The sequence below is a fragment of the Acomys minous genome (assembly GCF_964271855.1).
Source record: "Acomys minous genome assembly, chromosome: 16".
NCBI classification, from domain to species: Eukaryota; Metazoa; Chordata; class Mammalia; order Rodentia; family Muridae; genus Acomys; species Acomys minous.
Window position 1 is genome coordinate 73,683,965 of NC_140498.1, and position 18,221 is coordinate 73,702,185.

Sequence of the window (18,221 nt, forward strand, 5' to 3'; positions counted from 1 at the left end):
CTTTGTGGGCCAGGCTATCTTCGAACTCACAGCAATCCACCTGCTTCTGGCTCCCAAGAGCTGGGATTAAAGGCGTGTGCCACCACGCCCATCCACATCTGGGCTACCCACAGTAGCTGGCCTCAAGCCCACTGTGTAGCTGGGGATGACCTTCAACCTCTGAGCCAGCCTCGATCATAGCTGAGGCTATAGGATGTCTCATCATGCCCAATTTTATTTCCTGCTTCCGACAGCTGGGTCAGTAAACTTTACTTTCTAGAGCTGCCTCTAGAGATATAGGGACACTTATCAAAGCACTAACTCTGTGAGCTGGCAAGGAGGTATTTAATAATTCTTTTTTCCTTTATTTTTTTGTGGAGCTGAGGACTCAGGGCCTTATATATACTAGGTAACCCTACCATGGAGGCTCAGTTTCAGCCATTTTTAGTAATTCTGAGATAGGGTCCTGTTAGAGATAGCCTAGGCTGGCCTTGAACTTGCTCTGGAGCCCAGAAAGACTTTGACCTTTTGATCTTTCAGCCTCAAGCTTCCAAAGCCAACATCCCCTGGCTTTGATAATTTTTTGTTGTTGCTGTTGTTTTCCGAGACAAGGTTTATCTGTGTAGCCATGGCTATCCTAGACGCACTTTGTAGACCAGGCTGGCCTCGAACTCACAGTGACCCGCCTGCGTCTGCCTTCCGTGTGCTGGGATTAAAGGTGTGCACCACCACACCCAGCAATAAATAATTTTTAAGAAATTCTCAGATAGGACCTTTCTCTGTCCAACATGACAGGAGCCTCCTGCTCAGACAGACTAGGGCATGGCGACCTTGGAAGACTCCTTGGAGCCTATCGTCCCTGGGGTACCCAGGGTTCCGGAATACACAGAGCCAGGACAGCTGATGGAGGAGGGAGGCTGCACCCCCTGAGAGGTCCCTGCAGAAGCTGGGTAGACACTGGAGGCACCAGGGTTTGGACCCGAGTGGTTCTGCACATAACATAGGCCGGGAGCGGGCTGGTAGGGAGGCAGGCTGGGCATGTGCCCCGGAGGCCAGGCGGCCAGTGTCTGGCCATTGGCATGCTGCATCTGGGTGACAGGATGACTTGGAGTCAAATGAGGGTGGCAACTCTGTGTCGGGTAGGAGCCAGGTGCAGGGTTCAGCCTAGAAAGGAGTAAGAGAGAAGACAGTCACTCTACTGGCAGGGACGAGGTACACAGAGTCATTTAAGAGTGTGGACGGGGCCATAGCTAGCACTAGGGTTTGAGGAGATGAAAGACTAATGTTGGGAGGTGGGGGACAGGCTCAGGCTTCCTCCTGCTAGTGCCTGCAGAGCATCTGGATCCTAGGGATGGTGGGGCCACCTGTGTAGTGCTCAGCGTCAAGTCTAGGCACTAATGCACAGGAGGCCAAATGCATATGCGTCAGTCCAAGAATGGAGTCATGTGAGATTTCTGATTGTGACCTCAGTTTTTTCAAAACACAGACTTGTTCTTGGAGTGTGTTTTCATGCTCCTCCCGGGTGTAGCGGGCAGGAGTGAGTTCACTTCAGCTGTTGTTTTTCAGCTGCCTCTACGGAAAAACATGTTTTTGCCACATGCGGCCCTGACTAGACTGGTATGTGTACACACACACACACACACACACACACACACTATTTTCCCCTGGGGGCTGAGAATGGCTCAGTAGCAGAGCACTTGCTCAGTGTGTGTCAAGCAGAGTCACTTCTATCCCCAGCTCACTAGGCCACTCCTGCTTCCGGGAGTATTTTTTTCCTTTTACTTTTTTGAGACAGGGTCTCATTATATAGTCTTGACTGGCCTGGAACTTTCTATGTAGGACAGGCTGGCCTCAAACTCAGAAATCTGCCTGCCTCTGTCTTCCTTGTACTGGGAATTAAAGATGTGCATTATAATACCCACCCAACCTGCTTATTAAGATTATTTTCCATTTATGTTTCTGTGAGACCTTTCAGGAGTCAGTTCTTTCCCGCTACCCTGAGGTTCCAGGGATGTACCTTAGGTCCTCAGACTTAGTGACAGATGTCCTTATTCACTAAGCCATCTTTTCTTGCCTTCTAGTAAACTGTTTCTATTCCCCACCAGACCCCAAGACAGGGGTTCTGTGTGTAGCCTTGGCTGTCCTGGACTTGCTTTGTAGATCAGGCTGGCCTCAAACTCACAGCGATCCACCTGCCTCTGCCTCCCAAGTGCTGGGATTAAAGGCGTGCGCCACCATGCCCGGTCCCTCTATTTTTATTATAACAAACCACCCAACCTCTAAGCCCAATCAACCTTCTGAACAAGAGCAATCACAGTCAGCCACGTGGTAGCTTACTAAAATAAACAAGGTGTCCCGTCCCAGTGCTCTGGGTGACTCTTGAGACATCATGTTCTGTTCTGATACCTTGGCAACCAGTGACTACCAGCCACGTGAGGAAGAGAAGGAATTCCACAAAGGGCCACACACCCCACATGAGTCCAGGTCAAAGCTGCTTTCACCAAGAGTGTGAGCTTGTGGCCCCATCCCATTGCTGAGGGGGAAGTCTGTACCTCTGAAGCCAGCCAGGCTGCTAGGAGAATCTTCTGTACCAGGCACACATCTGCCCCTGAGCCACACGCCCAGCCCTTAGCTTCTTTAGATATGGTGAGCTGAGCTGGGGTTGCACTACATAGCTCAGGCTGGCCTCCAGCTCCCAATCCTCCTGCCTCAGCCTCCCCATGGCCCGCTTCTTCCTTGGAGCCTGGAAACGGTGGCTCAGTCAGTAGAGTGCTTCCCCAGTGTGCACAGAGCCCTGGGTTCTACTGCCTGCCCCTCATGAACTGGTCATGGGGGGTACATCCCAGTGATCCCTAGAACTAAGGTGGAAGTGGCAGCAGCAGCAGTTTAGGGTCATCTTGGCTACACAGCTATTGAAGAATGTCAAGGCTGTTTGAGAGCCTGTCTCAAAATAAACGAACAAAACACGCACACAATAAACAACTAGAAGAGAACCCAAAGCCAAAAGTGGAGTAGAGGAAAAATACCTCACAGCTGGGAGAGGGCGAGATAGACCAGGGCTGGCTCCTCATTTCTCAGGAAGACCCTTCTCTGGGAGGCAGCACAGACGGGGACGTGCTGGGACTGTAGAGTCTCCGAGGGGACACAAGGTGGAAATAACACAAGCGGCAGAAGCAGTGTGGGAAAGGAGGACGTGTAGGCAGGAGACCCCGGTCACAGCAGGTTCTTCCCTGGACTCAGCTGCTTTTATAAAATGTGCACGAGGCCCATAAGCTCTGGAGGCTTGCCTAATTGTTTGGGGGTTTTTGTTGTTGTTGTTTTGTTTTTGTTTTTTGTTTTTGTTTTTTTGAGACAAGGTTTCTCTGTATAGCCTTGGCTGTCCTGGACTCACTTTGTAGACCAAGCTGGCCTCGAACTCACAGCCATCTGCCTGCCTCTGCCTCCCGAGTGCTGGGACTAAAGGAGTGTGCCACCAGGCCTGGCTAGCCTAATTGTTTTCAACAGCAGACAAGCCCAGACTTGAAAAACAGTCAGCCTCAGCCTCATTTGCTCTTGTGGGGGAGGCAAAAATCTCCCCTTTTAGGTTTCCTGCCCTGTCACCTACTGAGCAGACTGTCTAAGCATGGCTAGCTGCCACAGCCCACAGAGTGTTTGCTGACTAAGCAGTGTTAAAACTATCATCACTATCGGCCGGGTGTGGTGGCACACACCTTTAACCTCAGCACTCGGGAGGCAGAGGCGGTGAGTTTGAGGCCAGACTCGTCTACAAAGAGAGTTCATGACAGGCAGGGCTACACACAGAGAAACTATCTCAAAAAACAAACAAACAAAAAACGACTGACTAGATGGTTCAGAGGTTAAGAGCACTGGCTGTTCTTCCAAAGGTCCTGAGTTCAATTCCCAGCAACCACATGGTGGCTCAATGCCATCTATAATGTGATCTGATGCCCTCTTCCCGCCTGCAGGTGTACATACATGCAGAGCACTGTATACTAAACAAACAAAAAAATAAATAAATAAATCCATCTTTAAAAAAAGAAAGAAAACAATATTACTATCTACAAATCACTCAGCATTACATGAAAGTGTCTTTGGCCAGTCATACTTGGTTCCTTTTCACACAGGGCAGAGGTTAGTGTTCAGAAGATATTTGTGCATAGATTTTCTTTCCTTACTTGTAGTGCTGGAACCCAAGGCCTCAGGTGAATTAAATAGGTACTCTACCACTGGGCCTTACTGGGGGATTCTAGGCAGGTGCTCTACCACTGGGCCTTACTGGGGGATTCTAGGCAGGTGTTCTACCACTGGGCCTTACTGGGGGATTCTAGGCAGGTGTTCTACCACTGGGCCTTACTGGGGGATTCTAGGCAGGTGTTCTACCACTGGGCCTTACTGGGGGATTCTAGGCAGGTGTTCTACCACTGGGCCTTACTGGGGGATTCTAGGCAGGTGCTCTACCACTGAGCCACACTCCAGCCCCTCACTGGGGGATTCTAGGCAGGTGCTCTACCACTGAACCACACCCCAGGCCCTCACTGGGGGATTCTAGGCAGGGGCGCTACCGCTGAGCCACACACCAGCCCCTCACTGGGGAATTCTGGGCAGCGGCTCTAACGCTGAGCCACACCTCAGCCCCTCACTGGGGGATTCTAGGCAGGGGCTCTACCGCTGAGCCACACACCAGCCCCTCACTGCGGGATTCTAGGCAGGTGCTCTACCACTGAGCCACACACCAGCCCCTTACTGGAGGATTTTAGGCAGGTGCTCTACCACTGAGCCACACCACAGCCCCTCACTGGGGGATTCTAGGCAGGGGCTCTACCACTGAGCCACACCCCAGCCCCTCACTGGGGGATTCTAGGCAGGTGCTCTACCACTGAGCCACACCCCAGCCCCTCACTGGAGGATTCTAGGCAGGTGCTCTACCACTGAACCACACCCTGGCTCCTCACTGGGGGATTCTAGGCAGGTGCTCTACCACTGAGCCACACACCAGCCCCTCACTGGGGGATTCTAGGCAGGGGCTCTACCACTGAGCCACACCCCAGCCCCTCACTGGGGGATTCTAGGCAGGTGTTCTACCACTGAGCCACACCCCAGCCCCTCACTGGGGGATTCTAGGCAGGTGCTCTACCACTGAGCCACCCCCCAGCCCCTCACTGGGGGATTCTAGGCAGGTGTTCTACCACTGAGCCACACCCCAGCCCCTCACTGGGGGATTCTAGGCAGGTGTTCTACCACTGAGCCACACCCCAGCCCCTCACTGGAGGATTCTAGGCAGGTGCTCTACCACTGAGCCTCACCCCAGTCCCTCACTGGGGGATTCTAGGCAGGTGCTCTACCACTGAGCCACACCCCAGCCCCTCACTGGGGGATTCTAGGCAGGTGCTCTACCACTGAGCCACACCCCAGCCCCTCACTGGGGGATTCTAGGCAGGGGCTCTAACACTGAGCCACACCCCAGCCCCTCACTGGGGGATACCAGGCAGGTGTTCTACCACTGAGCCACACCCGAGCCCCTCACTGGGGGGGGATTCTAGGCAGGTGATCTACCACTGAGCCACACCCCAGCCCCTCACTGGGGGATTCTAGGCAGGAGCTCTACCACTGAGCCACACCTCAGCCCCTCACTGGTGGATTCTAGGCAGGGGCTCTACCGATGAGCCACACCCTAGCTCCTCACTGGGGGATTCTAGGCAGGTGCTCTACCGCTGAGTCACACCCCAGCCCCTCACTGGGGGATTCTAGGCAGGTGCTCTACCACTGAGCCACACCCCAGCCCCTCACTGGGGGATTCTAGGCAGGTGCTCTACCACTGAGCCACACCCCAGCCCCTCACTGGGGCGATTCTAGGCAGGTGGTCTACCACTGAGCCACACCCCAGCCCCTCACTGGGGGATTCTAGGCAGGTGCTCTAATGCTGAGTCACACCCCTGCCCCTCCTTGGGGGATTCTAGGCAGACTCTATGCTAAACTAGAAGTACAACCCTTAGCTACACATAGCTGAGGAACTGTGTTCCCCTTCCTCTACGCTCCAAGGCTGACCAGCAACAACCTTTACTGGGTCTGCAGTAGCGCTGGAATGAGACTGAGAGCCAGTTGTGCGATTATACCTATAGCCTGGTATCTGAGAGGAACAGACAGGAACCTCCTGAGTTCAAAGCCAAGCCTGGCCTTCTATGACACAGACTTACAAAACCAAAGGCAGGGGTGGGTGGCAGCACAGCGGCAGAGCACCTGACCAGTGTGCGGAAGGCCTTGGATCCTACCTCCCAGCACTGAAACCAACCAAAAAACCAAAAAGGTGAAGGAATCCATCACTCACCTCCGGCTCTGGGCTGCTCTTCTTTCGGCAGAAGAACCTGAGATGTACTTGAACAGTGGAATCCTCCTCATGATGCTGAAGGGGAACTTCTGGTCAAGCTTCAGGGCTACTCGCTCAGAGAGGTCCAGGGAGTAGCAATAGGTGAGGCCGTCTGAGGTGGTGCATTAAGTAAAACTGAAGGCAGCAGGAGGGAGGGAGGCAGCTGACACGCCCTAGAGGACCCGGGCCCTGGAGGCCACAGGTCTGTGTCAACCTCTGCAGAGAACTGAACAGCCCCATCCATGTACCTCACAGGGACAATGCCACGTGTGGTGTGCGTTGGAATTCACACATAAACCTGAGCTTTCCACCACAGCCATCATCACAAGCCAGCCTGAATATAATGTGAACGTTTGCTCCACATCGAAGGCGCTGTACCTCAGTGCCCAAGCAAACTTCACAGGGCCTTTTGTTGGGGGAAGAGCCTAGTCTAGCCTCACACTTACACCCCGCCTACCTCAAACTCCTGAGGGCTGGGATTAAGAGGCGCCACCACCCCTACCATGGCAGTTTCAACGTGGCCTCTCTGGAAGCATTTTCTCCATGTGGTCACCATCTTTGTTGGTCCATCACTGCCTGTATAGCCACAAAGGTACAGCCTGTTTCATATACCTTTCAACAAATATTAATTACACTTGTTCTCTATGTGTGTACCTGCATATGGGTGTGAGTGTGCCAGTGCATGTGTGTGTCTCTGTGAGGGAACTTGGAGAACAACTTTACGGGGTTGGAGTCAACTTTCCTTCCACCATGACAGTCTCAAGGATCAAACTCAAGTTGTCAAGTGTGGCAGCAATCACTTTTACTCACTGGGCCACATTACTAGCTGCCCTACCATAAATAGTGAGCATCTAGTTTATGCCTGCACCAAGGGGTGAGCACAGGTTGAATATTTCTTAGGCCAAAGTTTAAGTGAAGTACCCCAGGTCTATGAATGCTTGCATAGGCATGACAAAATCCATAGGTGTCACCTGCGCCTCAGCAGCCTGAGGTGATTTCACATGGATTTTGGGTGCGTCCATGTTCTTATTTCAATTTAGTCAGGTCAAGTGCAGAATGTGCCACTTGTATCATGTTAAAGGTCAAGACATTTCAGATTTTAAACCAGTCTGGAGCTCAGAACTCCTAACTAGGAAGGCTTAGACCCTAATAGATGCCAGACAGGGCAGTGCTGCCTGTGCAGCTCCGTGAGCAACGGCCAGGCTGAGGTTCTAGAGGGCCTAGGTTGCATCCCAGCCCCGCCTAGAATGGAGAATCAAGGTATCAGGCTGTAATCCCAGCTATTCCAGAGGGCACTGGAGGATTAGGACTGTAATCCTCCGCCTCAGTCAGCTCCAGGCCCAACTGGACTATCTCACACCTTACTTCAGGATTACAAGAAGCAAGCCGGGACTACAAGAAGCAAGCTGGGAGTGGTGCACACCTACATCTTTGATCCCAGCACTCAGGAGGAAGAGGTGGGCCACCTCTGTGAGTTTGAGGCCAGCCTGGTCTCACTAGAGTTCCAGGCCATCAAAAACTACATAGTGAGACCCTGTCTCAAAAAGAAGGTACGTTCTGAGGGCAGGAGATCTAAAGATGGCTCCACAGTTAAGAGTGCCAAGTGCTCCTGTAGAGGACTCAAGTTCAGGTGCCAGCACCCACATGGCAGCTCACCACCATCTGTAAAGCCAGGGGACCTCAAGCACCAGCACGCAGGTGCACATACCCACAGACTTACCTATTAGTAAAAATAAATCTTTTTGTTTTGTTTTGTTTTTCGAGGCAAGGTCTCTCTGCGTGTAGCATTAGCTGTCCTAGACTCACTTTATAGACCAGGCTGGCCTCAAACTCACAGCGATCTGCCTGCCTCTGCCCCCCAAGTGCTAGGATTGAAGGAGTGCGCTACCACACCAGGCATCTTTTTTTTTAAGGACACACTAACAAAAATTTAACTGGGGTGTGGTACCAGGTGTGGTATCAAGTGCCCATAATCCTAGCACTAAGGGGGGGGGGGTCTTGAGTTTAAGGCTAGCCTGGGCCTTACAGCAAGATCCTGTTACAATGCCTCTCCCTCTGAGAGAAAGAAAACCAAGAGCTGGGATGTAGCTCAGTGGTAGAGTCCCTGTCAGTCACACACACTGCCCTGGGTTTGATACTCTTAACCCTGCAAAAACAAAACAAAACGCCAACGAGCCCAGGCCTGTTTCTTAATGTTTCCATGACCATCCCCAGGTGACTGGCATCTGAGATTCGTCCAACGAGCACTCTGTGTGAGCGCATGTTGTGTGGAGGCCAGTGGCAAACCTTGTGTGACCCTCAGGAATTAGGGTCTCTCTCTTGATCTGGAACTCACCAAACTAGGCTAAGCTGGCAGGCCAGTAAGCCTGAGGGACTTACCCGTGTCCACCTCCACAGGGCAGGGGTTAGAGCTGAAGTTCCAGGCTATGACTTACATTCTCAAGCTTTCACAAATGCTTCCCTCGTGTAGCCATCTTCCTAACTGTCTTCCAACAGAACCTCACACTATAGTTGGCTGAGTAGATTACACCTCAGTTTACAAGAAAAGTCAAGTCAGGCCGGTACAGTTAAGCTCAAATTGCTAACTGGCTGTGCTGAGCTGGCCTGGGCAGGCAACCGTATTCGAAGTTTCCAGAGTGGGGAAGAGAGCTGCCCAAGGCTCTCGGGTTTGCCAAGCTGGAGCCCAACCCCACACGGCTTGTGTGGAGCCTAAGACTGTACCTGACACCCCACACTCTGCAGTGGGTGTGCCCTCTACCGCGGCTTCATTCTGCGGTTCGCTCCCAGGAAGGATACATGATAGGCCAATCAAAAGGCCAGACACGTTGCTCAGGAAGGAGGTCTGAGGGATGAGCCAGGAGGCCCCGAGCAGCAGCCATGGCACGAGGACAGAAGGCACCACCACGCCGAACACCAGGGCCCGTCTCATCCGAGAGCGGACCGAGGTGACCCCCAGCATGGCAAAAGCCACAGGGGTGAAGCCCCTGGCATCCTCCACCTCACCCAGCTTAGACAGCGACGACACAGACTCAAATGACAGGTAGATGATGGCGGAGAAGACGGTGAAGATCAAGGTGAAGAAGCAATGGCGGACAGTGCCCACGGTCCTCTCGAAGTTGCCAGCAAAGCGCCAGATGATGATGGCCCCACAGAGGAGGGAGACGGGGTTCTCGTAGACGAAGATGTAGGTCACCAGCCTGTAAACTAAGGGTGGCTTCAGGTTAGTGGTCCAGTGCAGTGCTGGTCCAGCCAGCGGCAACCAGGTGCCACGGCAGCCAGGGAAGGGAGAGCAGAAGCTGGGCTGTTGGCAGGGCGCTTGCCTGGCGTGCCCAGAGCCCTGGGTTCCATTACTAGCACCACATACAGGAAGTGGTGGTGCGCACTAGGACACCAGCACTCAGGAGGGGAGACAGGAAGATCAGGAGTTCAGGGTCATTCACCAGCCACACTGAGTTTGCAGTCAGCCTGGAACTACGTGGGACCCTGTCTCAAAAGTGAAAAACAAAAATACAACAGGAAAGTGAGCATAGTGCCCATGACTCAAGGCATAGTATGTAACAGTCTCCGTTCCTTCCTGGATTCCCACGATTCAAAGCATGAGCACATAATGAAGTCTCTGTTCTTTCCTGGCCCTGGGGGCAGACGCTATCAACACCGGTTTCTATGTGTGAAAAAGGTAGCTTGAAAACTGGAGTGGGGGCTGGAGAGATGGCTCAGAGGTTAAGGGCCACTGCCTGCTCTTCCAGAGGTCCTGAGTTCAATACCCAGCAACCACATGTTGGCTCACAACCATCTATAATGTGATCTGCTGCCCTCTTCTGGCCTGCAGGTGTACATGCAGGCAGAGCACTGTATACATAATAATAAGTAAATCTTTTGCTGGGCATGGTGGTGCACACCTTTAATCCCAGCACTCAGGAGGCAGAGGCAGGCGGATGGCTGTGAGTTCAAGGCCAGCCTGGTCTACAATGGGAGTCCAGGACAGCCAAGGAGATACAGAGTAACCCTATCTCCAAAACAAAAACAAATACAAAAAAGAAAAAAGAAAAAAAGAAAGAAAACTGGAGTAGTCTCTGAACTTGTCAAATGACTCGATACTGTTTTAGGCTTTCTTTTAAAGACTGTTTTTATTTTTGTGTATCTGCATATGCCACTTGTGTGCAGGCGCCTGTGGAGGCCAGAGGAAGACACTGGATCCCCTGCAGCTGGAGTCACAGGCAGCTGGGAGCTGCTCCAGGTAGTGCTGAGAACCAAAAGCTGCAAGCTCTCTTGGCCGCTGAGCCAGCTCTCCAGGCCTCCTCTTTTAGGTTTGAATACTGGCCTACCTCACTGGGCAGTATGAGGGTTAGTTAACTGTACCGGCTTCAGGGTTGAGTGGGTGTAACATAACACTGTGTGCCTGGCTGCTAGCTGTAATTCTGGCCTCTCCTTCCACAGAGGCTGTTCAGGAAAAGAGGAAAGGAACCAGGAATTATCTTGTGGCTTATGCAGACTATAAAGTTATCCTTAGTAACATTAATAATACTATTAGAATATTAAAAGTCTTTTTTAAAGAGTGCTTTCTCTCTTTCTCCGTTGTGAGGTTTCACTATTGCCTGGCCTATAAACTCCTACATAGACCAGGCTGGCTCCTGTTTCATGAGGGCTGGGATTATAGATGTAAGTCACCTCACCTGTTTTGTTTTTTTTTTTAAAGACTAAGTTACATTACTTATTCCAGGCTGACCAGGAACTCAAATCTTCTTGCCTCCACCTTTTGATTGCTGGGACGACAAGTGTCTGCCATCCTCCTTGGTTTAATACTTTAATTTTTTTCTAAATATAAGTTGTCACTAAGGTACATGACTTTTTTTTCCCCCCAAGACAGGGTTTCTCTGTGTAGCCTTGGCTGTCCTGGACTCACTTTGTAGACCAGGCTGGCCTCGAACTCAGAGATCTGCCTGCCTCTGCCTCCCAAGTGCTGGGATTAAAGGCGTGCACCACCAGTGCCCAGCTCGGTTACATTATTTTTAAAAATGATTATTTATTTGTGGATATAAGAGGGTGCATGGAAGTGCCGCCACACCCCTGTGGAGTTCAGAGGAAAACCTGCAGGAGTCAGTTCTACCATGTGGGTCTCGGGGATCAAAGTCCAGCTCTCATGATTAGTGGCACGTGAGTTCACCTGCTGAGCAGATTTACAGGGCTCAATCTAACGTGCTTGTTTGTTTGTTTGTGATTGTTTGTGACAGGGTCTCACTAAGCAACCCTGGCTGGCCTGGAACTCACAGAGATCTGCTTGCCTCCAGCTGCTTCTGCCCGGCCAGTGATGGGATTAAAGGCACACATGGCTCTCTCTAATGTACTTTTCTATCTCTGTGGGCTAAAACCTTAACATGAAAGAGAGAGATGAAGTGACGGTGTCACTTAGAAGGTAAGTAAGGGCTTGCTTAGGGCTAAGTAAGCACGGTGATGCACGTCTGTGTCCTAGTGCTCAGAAGGCTGAGGCAGGAGGATCATGGGTCTGAGGCCAGCCTGGGCGACATAATGAATTCTGGCCGTTCTGGCGTAAATAAACAACAAGACCCTGTTTCAAAGGAAACAAAACAAAAAAGAGGATATGTGCCTCATCTAGACTGGCATTTTGCTGATTATAAGAAGTGCTACCAACTGTCATGGTGGCGCACACCTTTAATCCCAGCACTCGGGAGGCAGAGGCAGGTGGATGACTGTGAGTTCGAGGCCAGCCTGGTCAACAAAGTGAGTCCAGGACAGCCGAGATATCACAGAGAAAACCTGTCTTAAAAAAAAAAAAGGCTTAGTTCCTCTCAATACTATGATGTATTAGCTCTGTGATTCTGTGTAGTCAGCCTCAATTTCTGGTAAACATGCAGTGTAATATGGCCTGTCATGAAATCTCTGTGAGAATTACATGGAATGAATGCATGAGCCTCTGTTACATTGGGAGCGACCAGGATTTCCCAGAAAAGAATGAGGAAGAAACAAAGACTAGGACTCCCGTCTTTTACAAAAGGATGATTACAGACTTAGTTGGCCTGAGAAATTTCTCTCCCCAGGAGAAAATAAACACTTCACCAGAGGCTCCTTCTGTGAGCTGGAATTAAGAGTTGGGATTAAGGTAAAGACCGCGGCAGAAAATTCTAGACTCAAGACGAAAAGCCGTTCTTAGGGGTGTCAAGAGACGAAGTTCAATTGTCACGATGAAAGTGAGAGGCTTGTTTTGTTCTTGTGGGGCCCAGGCCTTCAGAGAATGGAGTCTGTGTTTATAAAAAACGGGGGGGGGGGGGGGCGGAGAAGGAAGGGTAATCAATCACCTTCGAGATCAAACAATGAATGGATCTGGGGGGACAAAGAAGGGGGCAATTTTGGTTAAGAAAGGAACTGGCGGAAATGATGATGAGGTTTTGGGCACGAGATGCTGGAGCTAGGTGATGGGCACAGAGGCTGGGGTTAGGGGGTCCCCGGGCTGAGGGAGCGCGACCTCCCGGCCCCGCCCCTGCTCACCTTGCCAGTTGCGCAGGGCCTCGGAGCGCAGAGACAAGTTCGAGGGTGCCAGAGGCGGCTGCAGCAAGAACAACCGGGGACCCGATACCAGCAGCGAGACCAGGGCGGTGAAGAATGTGGCAGAGGGAACCTCGGGACAAGAGCACCAAAACCGACGGGCGGGCCCCATGGCCGCCATGGCCACGAGACCTTCCCGCGCACCGCCCCTCTCACCAATTTCCGCATCCCCGCGGCGGTCTCCCGTGGCAACAGCGGAAGACTGGCCTCTCAAGCCCCGCCCTATGGAGGAAGGCCCAATCCCGTGGAGCTACTCGCCCAAAGGAGGCCGGGAGTTGTAGTTCTAGCTTGCTCACTGTAGGTGAGCAGGCTGGTTCTTCAGTACTCTCGCCCAGGCTTCAGCTTCCTTCTTCTTGCTCTTTAATTTTTGAAAACATTTAATTCCATCTGCGGACAGACGACAACTTCAAGGAATTGGTTCTCTCCCTCCACCTGTTAGACCCGGGTATTGAATTTGGATTATCAGGCTTGGCCTTTACCCACTGAGCCGTTTCTCTGTCCCTTTTTATTTTTTGCTTTTATTTTAGATTTTATTTGCTATTACCTCATGAGAGAGTGTGTATAGGTGTACACATAAGCTTCTTTACTCTCAGCCATCTTGAAGGCCCTTTAAACTGATTTTTAGCAGATATTAATTATACATAACAATGGTTTCATTTTGACATTTTCTACACGTGTATAATTATTTTGATTATATTTTGTCACAGCTCCATTACCCTCTCTCTTCCCTCCTAGTTTCCCTTATGCACCCATCTTACTTATTTCCTTTTCTTTCTTTCCTTCCTTCCTTCTATTTTTTTCGTGTGTGTGTGTGTGTGTGTGTGTGTGTGTGTGTGTGTGTGTGACCCAAATGAGTTTCATTAAAGTCACTTACTGAAGCAAGATGGGGTCATTTATGGAGTTTGGGCACTTAACCGAGAAAAGCTACATCACTGAAGAAAGCTACACCACTGAAGAAAGCTACACCAATGGTTTCCCAGCAACCATTAACGGCCAGCAGATCCTCCGAGAGGGAGTGGGACCTTGAGAGCCACTCCCTCTTGCATTTTTTTTTTTGTTATTATTATTTTTTTATTTTGTGTGTACGTGTCTGTTGTGTGGGTGTGTGCAGGTGCCCATGGAAGCCAGGGGCTGGAGTGCCAGGCAGTTGTGAGCGTGGATGCTGGGAACTGAACTCTGGTCCTCTGCAACAGCAGTGGATGCTCTTGAGCGCTGAGCCACCTCTCCAGCCCTTGCTTTAGTTTTTTTAAAAAGACGATCTCACGTAGCCCAGGCTAGCCTGGACTCACTCGGTGGCCAAAGTCAACATTGAACTTCTGACCCTCCACCTTCAGAATGCGGGGGTGGGGTGGGGGTGGGGGGTGGGAGGGTAGGGGGGCGAGGATTTAGGCATGCACCACCTCCCTCGGTTTATGCAGAACTGGGAATTCAAGCATGCTACTAACTGGACTACATTCTCAGCCTGTCCTTCCTACTGTAATGATTATGGCATCTTGCGATCCACAGAGCCAAACATCATTTGTGTTTGTCTCTGTTGCGCGAAAAGGGAAACTGAGTCTAGGAGGGTCCCTGAGTGATACAGTTAAGTGGCAAAGAAAGGATTTGAACTTGGGTATTCCTACCTGTATTGGCTGAGAAGGGGGTGGGAGGGACAAGTGAGTCGGAGGAGGGGGAGTGAGTCAACTGAAGGAGTGGGGATGGGGGGGGCGGTCTCAAGAGTTACACATGCGCTATGTCGCTTTAGCCTTTTACAGTTTGAAAGGCGCTTCCGGAAGAGGAAAAGCCCTTTCGGAGCTACACGTGCTTTAGCAGATGAAGTCCCCGGTGGGAAGAGAGTCTGGAATTAAATCCCAGTTTGCAGGGTCCCAGGGGACGACTTCAGATAGTCCTTTACCAGGATGTTTTGTTTTGTTTCGACAGTACTGGGCACTGAGCCTACAGCCTCATACATGAGAGGTAAGCGTTCTGCCACCGAGCTGCAGCCCCCATCTCTCCTCCTCAGCATCTGTATATTTAATAGCAGACTTCTTTTTTTTGTTTTGTTTTGTTTTGTTTGAGACTGGGTTTCTCTGTGTAACCTTGCGTGTCCTGGACTCACTTTGTAGACCAGGCTGGCCTCGAACTCACCGACATCCGCCTGCCTCTGCCTCCCGAGTGCTGGGATTAAAGGCGTGCGCCACAACGCCCGGCGCAATAGCGGACTTCTGAAAAACAATCAGAGGTAACCAAGAAACCATCCACTAAAGCCCAAATGAATCCAGCCAGCCAAAGAAACAAAAACTTTGCTCACATAACACCTACCACTAGGGGGCAGTAAGGGCTACAGACACAGGCTAGGAATAATGAGGTGTTTGAAAAGGGAAGGTACCCAGCCTGGGGACCTGAGTTTGACCCCCTGGACTCATATGGTGGATCAAGAGAACCGGAGAGCTGACTTCTGAAATCTGTCCTCTGACCTCCAGGCAAGCACCCACATACCCTGACACAAACAAACAAGTGAACATCATAGCCTGGAAAACCCAAGGGAGGGGGGGAGGGGGGAGGGGGAAGGACAGGCGTGGTCTTTCTTTCAACACAAACCACAACTCTCATTTCAAAGAGTTTATTCTTGAGCTAAATATAAGAAATGGTTTCATCAAGACCCTTGTGGGCCTTAGGGATCAAACCCAGGTCATGAGACTTAGCAGCAAGTTCCTTTACACCCTGGGGCACCCCCCCAGCCCCCCCCCCCACCCCGCTCTCATATGTTAATCCTGTGTTTTCTCCCTACTCTTCTGATGTATGTTCATGGTCTGCTATTTCCAGTCATGGTGTCTGGAAGATAGCCTTGAAGGGAAGACTATTCATGTTGCCCTTAGAGGTGAGGAGAGCCCCGTGCTAAGGTTGAGGCAGCAAAGAAGGCAGAGGCAGCATGAAGAGATGTATGTAGGCCACGCATCTCACCCTGTTTTGGTCTCCGATGAGACATCTACAGGCCCAAGACCTTTTCTGGTCCCTAACCTAAGCATCTGTATCATGACCCAGGCAAGGCACATGTCACCTACTGCAAAGCTGGTGGGGCCCTATAGTCTTCACTCGTTTTTCGAGACAGGGTTTCTCTGTGTAGCCCTGGCTGTCCTAGACTCGCTTTGTAGACCAGGCTGGCCTTGAACTCACAGCGATCCACCTGCCTCTGCCTCCTGAGTGCTGAGATTAAAGGGGTGTGCTGCCATGCTCGGGTATAGTCTTCACTCTTAAATAATTAAATAATTAAATAATTAGGTTTTTAGCATCCAGAAAGTAAGGAACAGAGCCGGGCATGGTGGCGCACGCCTTTAATCCAAGCACTCGGGAGGCAGAGGCAGGCGGATCGCTGTAAGTTCAAGGCCAGCCTGGTCTACAAAGTTAGTCCAGGACAGCCAGGGCTACACAGAGAAACCCTGTCTTGAAAAACTAATAATAATAATAATAATAATAATAATAATAATAATAATAATAATAATAATAATAGGGTTTTTTCCAGAAAGGGTTTCTGTGTGTAGCCCTAGCTGTTCTGGAACTTACTCTGTAGACCAGGCTGGACTCAGAGATCTGCCTGCCTCTGCCTCCCAAGTAGTGGGATTAAAGGTGTTCCTTTCTTCTTCTCCTCCTCCTCCTCCTCCTCCTCCTTCTTTCTGAGACAGGGTTTCTCTACGTAGCCCTGGCTATCCTGGACTCACTTTGTAAACCAGGCTGGCCTCGAACTCACAGCGATCCACCTGCCTCTGTCTCCCGAGTGCTCGGACTAAAGGCGTGCGCCACCATGCCCGGCTCTGTTCCTTACTTTCTGGATGCTGTGATAGTAACGACTTATGGAAGGAAGGGTTTGTTTGGGCTCTGGGAGTGAGGTCACAGCCCGCCCACAGTGGCAGGTGTGAAGTGAAATAGACGCAAAGCAGCAGCTGTCGGTTTGGAAAAGAAACAGACTCAGCTCCTTTCAACCGGGCTCTTTAGAATAAGGGCTGGAGAGATAGCTCAGGGGTTAAGAGCACTGACTGCTCCACCAGAGGTCAGGACAGCCAAGGCTACACAGAGAATCCATGTTGGGGCTGGGGGAAGAAAGCACACTATCAACTGAACCACATTCCCAGCTCCACAACTAAAAACATTTTAAAAAAAAATATTTATTTACTTGTACTTTAACGTGCATGCATGTCTGTGTGCCTCATACTTGCAGTAGGTTCTCGGGGAATGGAGTTACAAGCATTTGTGAGTTTCCATGTTGGGTGCTAGGAACTAACTCTAGGTCCTTTTGAGGAGCATTCAGTGCTGGGGACCACAGAGCCATCTCTGTAGGCACGCCGCAATTCTCTCTCTCTCTCTCTCTCTCTCTCTCTCTCTCTCTCTCTCTCTCTCTCTCACACACACACACACACACACACACACACACACACACATACACACACAGAGAGAGAGAGAGAGAGAGAGAGAGAGAGAAAGAGAGAAAGAGAGAAAGAGAGATGGGATTTTACTGCCTTCAATCTGGTTGGCCTCTAACTCTTCGGGTCAAGTGATCTGTCTTCTATGCTCGGACTACAGGCATGAGCCGATGTGCCCCAACTTAGATTCTTACCGCCTTTTTTGGTGGTACTGGGATACCAGGCAATGCTGTACTGCTGAGACACACCCTAGTCTTCCGCTTGTATTTGATATTTTCCTTTCTTTCTTTTTCTTTCTTTCTTTTCCCTCTCTCTCTCTCTCTCTCTTTTAAGAGAGAGGGTTTCCCTGTGTAGCCTTGGCTGCTTGGTATTTTTCGCAGTTAATTTTTTTTCCTTTGAGGCAAGTAATAGGTTTTCTTTACTGACAAAATAAGCCAATTCAAGTCAGATCAAAGCATAAAGGCAGCTTTATTGGCTGCAGCTCACTGGTCCCAAGGAAAGAAGCCAGAGGAGTGGCCATGGGGGCGGGGGGGGGGGGGGGGGGGAGACAGAGAGGAAGAGGAAGCACACTTAGGGTGAGAGAAAATGCAGAGGGGGGGGAAGAGGGAACCAACATGTCTGGATTATACAGGGAAGCCCAGCCTCAGGGCTGGAAAGTTCAGGCTAGAGGGCGGGGCAGGCCAGCCATGCTCTGTAACAGGTAGGGACTGAGGGATGCTGGGAGAACCTGGAGGCCAGGTCCACTCTAGTATGTTAAACATGCACCTCAGCTCCTTGTCCTGGATCTGGAACCCAACAGCAAGTTCCCATGTAAGCGAGACTGGCCTTGTACTCCTTCTGTCCCCACACACTGGGACTTCAAGCATGTGCTGCCATGTCTGGCTTGAGGTTGCGTCTCGACACGACAGTCCTCCAGGATG

At 51.0% G+C, this 18,221-nt stretch overlaps 1 protein-coding gene across 1 annotated transcript; it reads right to left on the reverse strand.

Annotated features, from left to right (window-relative positions):
- Positions 1 to 321: 321 nt before the first annotated feature.
- LOC311587607 (rhomboid domain-containing protein 2-like) lies at positions 322 to 13,076 on the reverse strand. The gene is made up of 4 exons (XM_084764645.1): positions 12,848 to 13,076; positions 9,140 to 9,547; positions 6,305 to 6,455; positions 322 to 1,143 (listed from the first exon to the last, which is right to left on the reverse strand). The coding sequence occupies exons 1-4, from the start codon at positions 13,023 to 13,025 to the stop codon at positions 795 to 797; spliced, it is 1,086 nt and encodes a 361-aa protein (XP_084620771.1). The 5' UTR covers positions 13,026 to 13,076; the 3' UTR covers positions 322 to 794.
- Between the last annotated feature and the right edge of the window lie 5,145 nt (positions 13,077 to 18,221).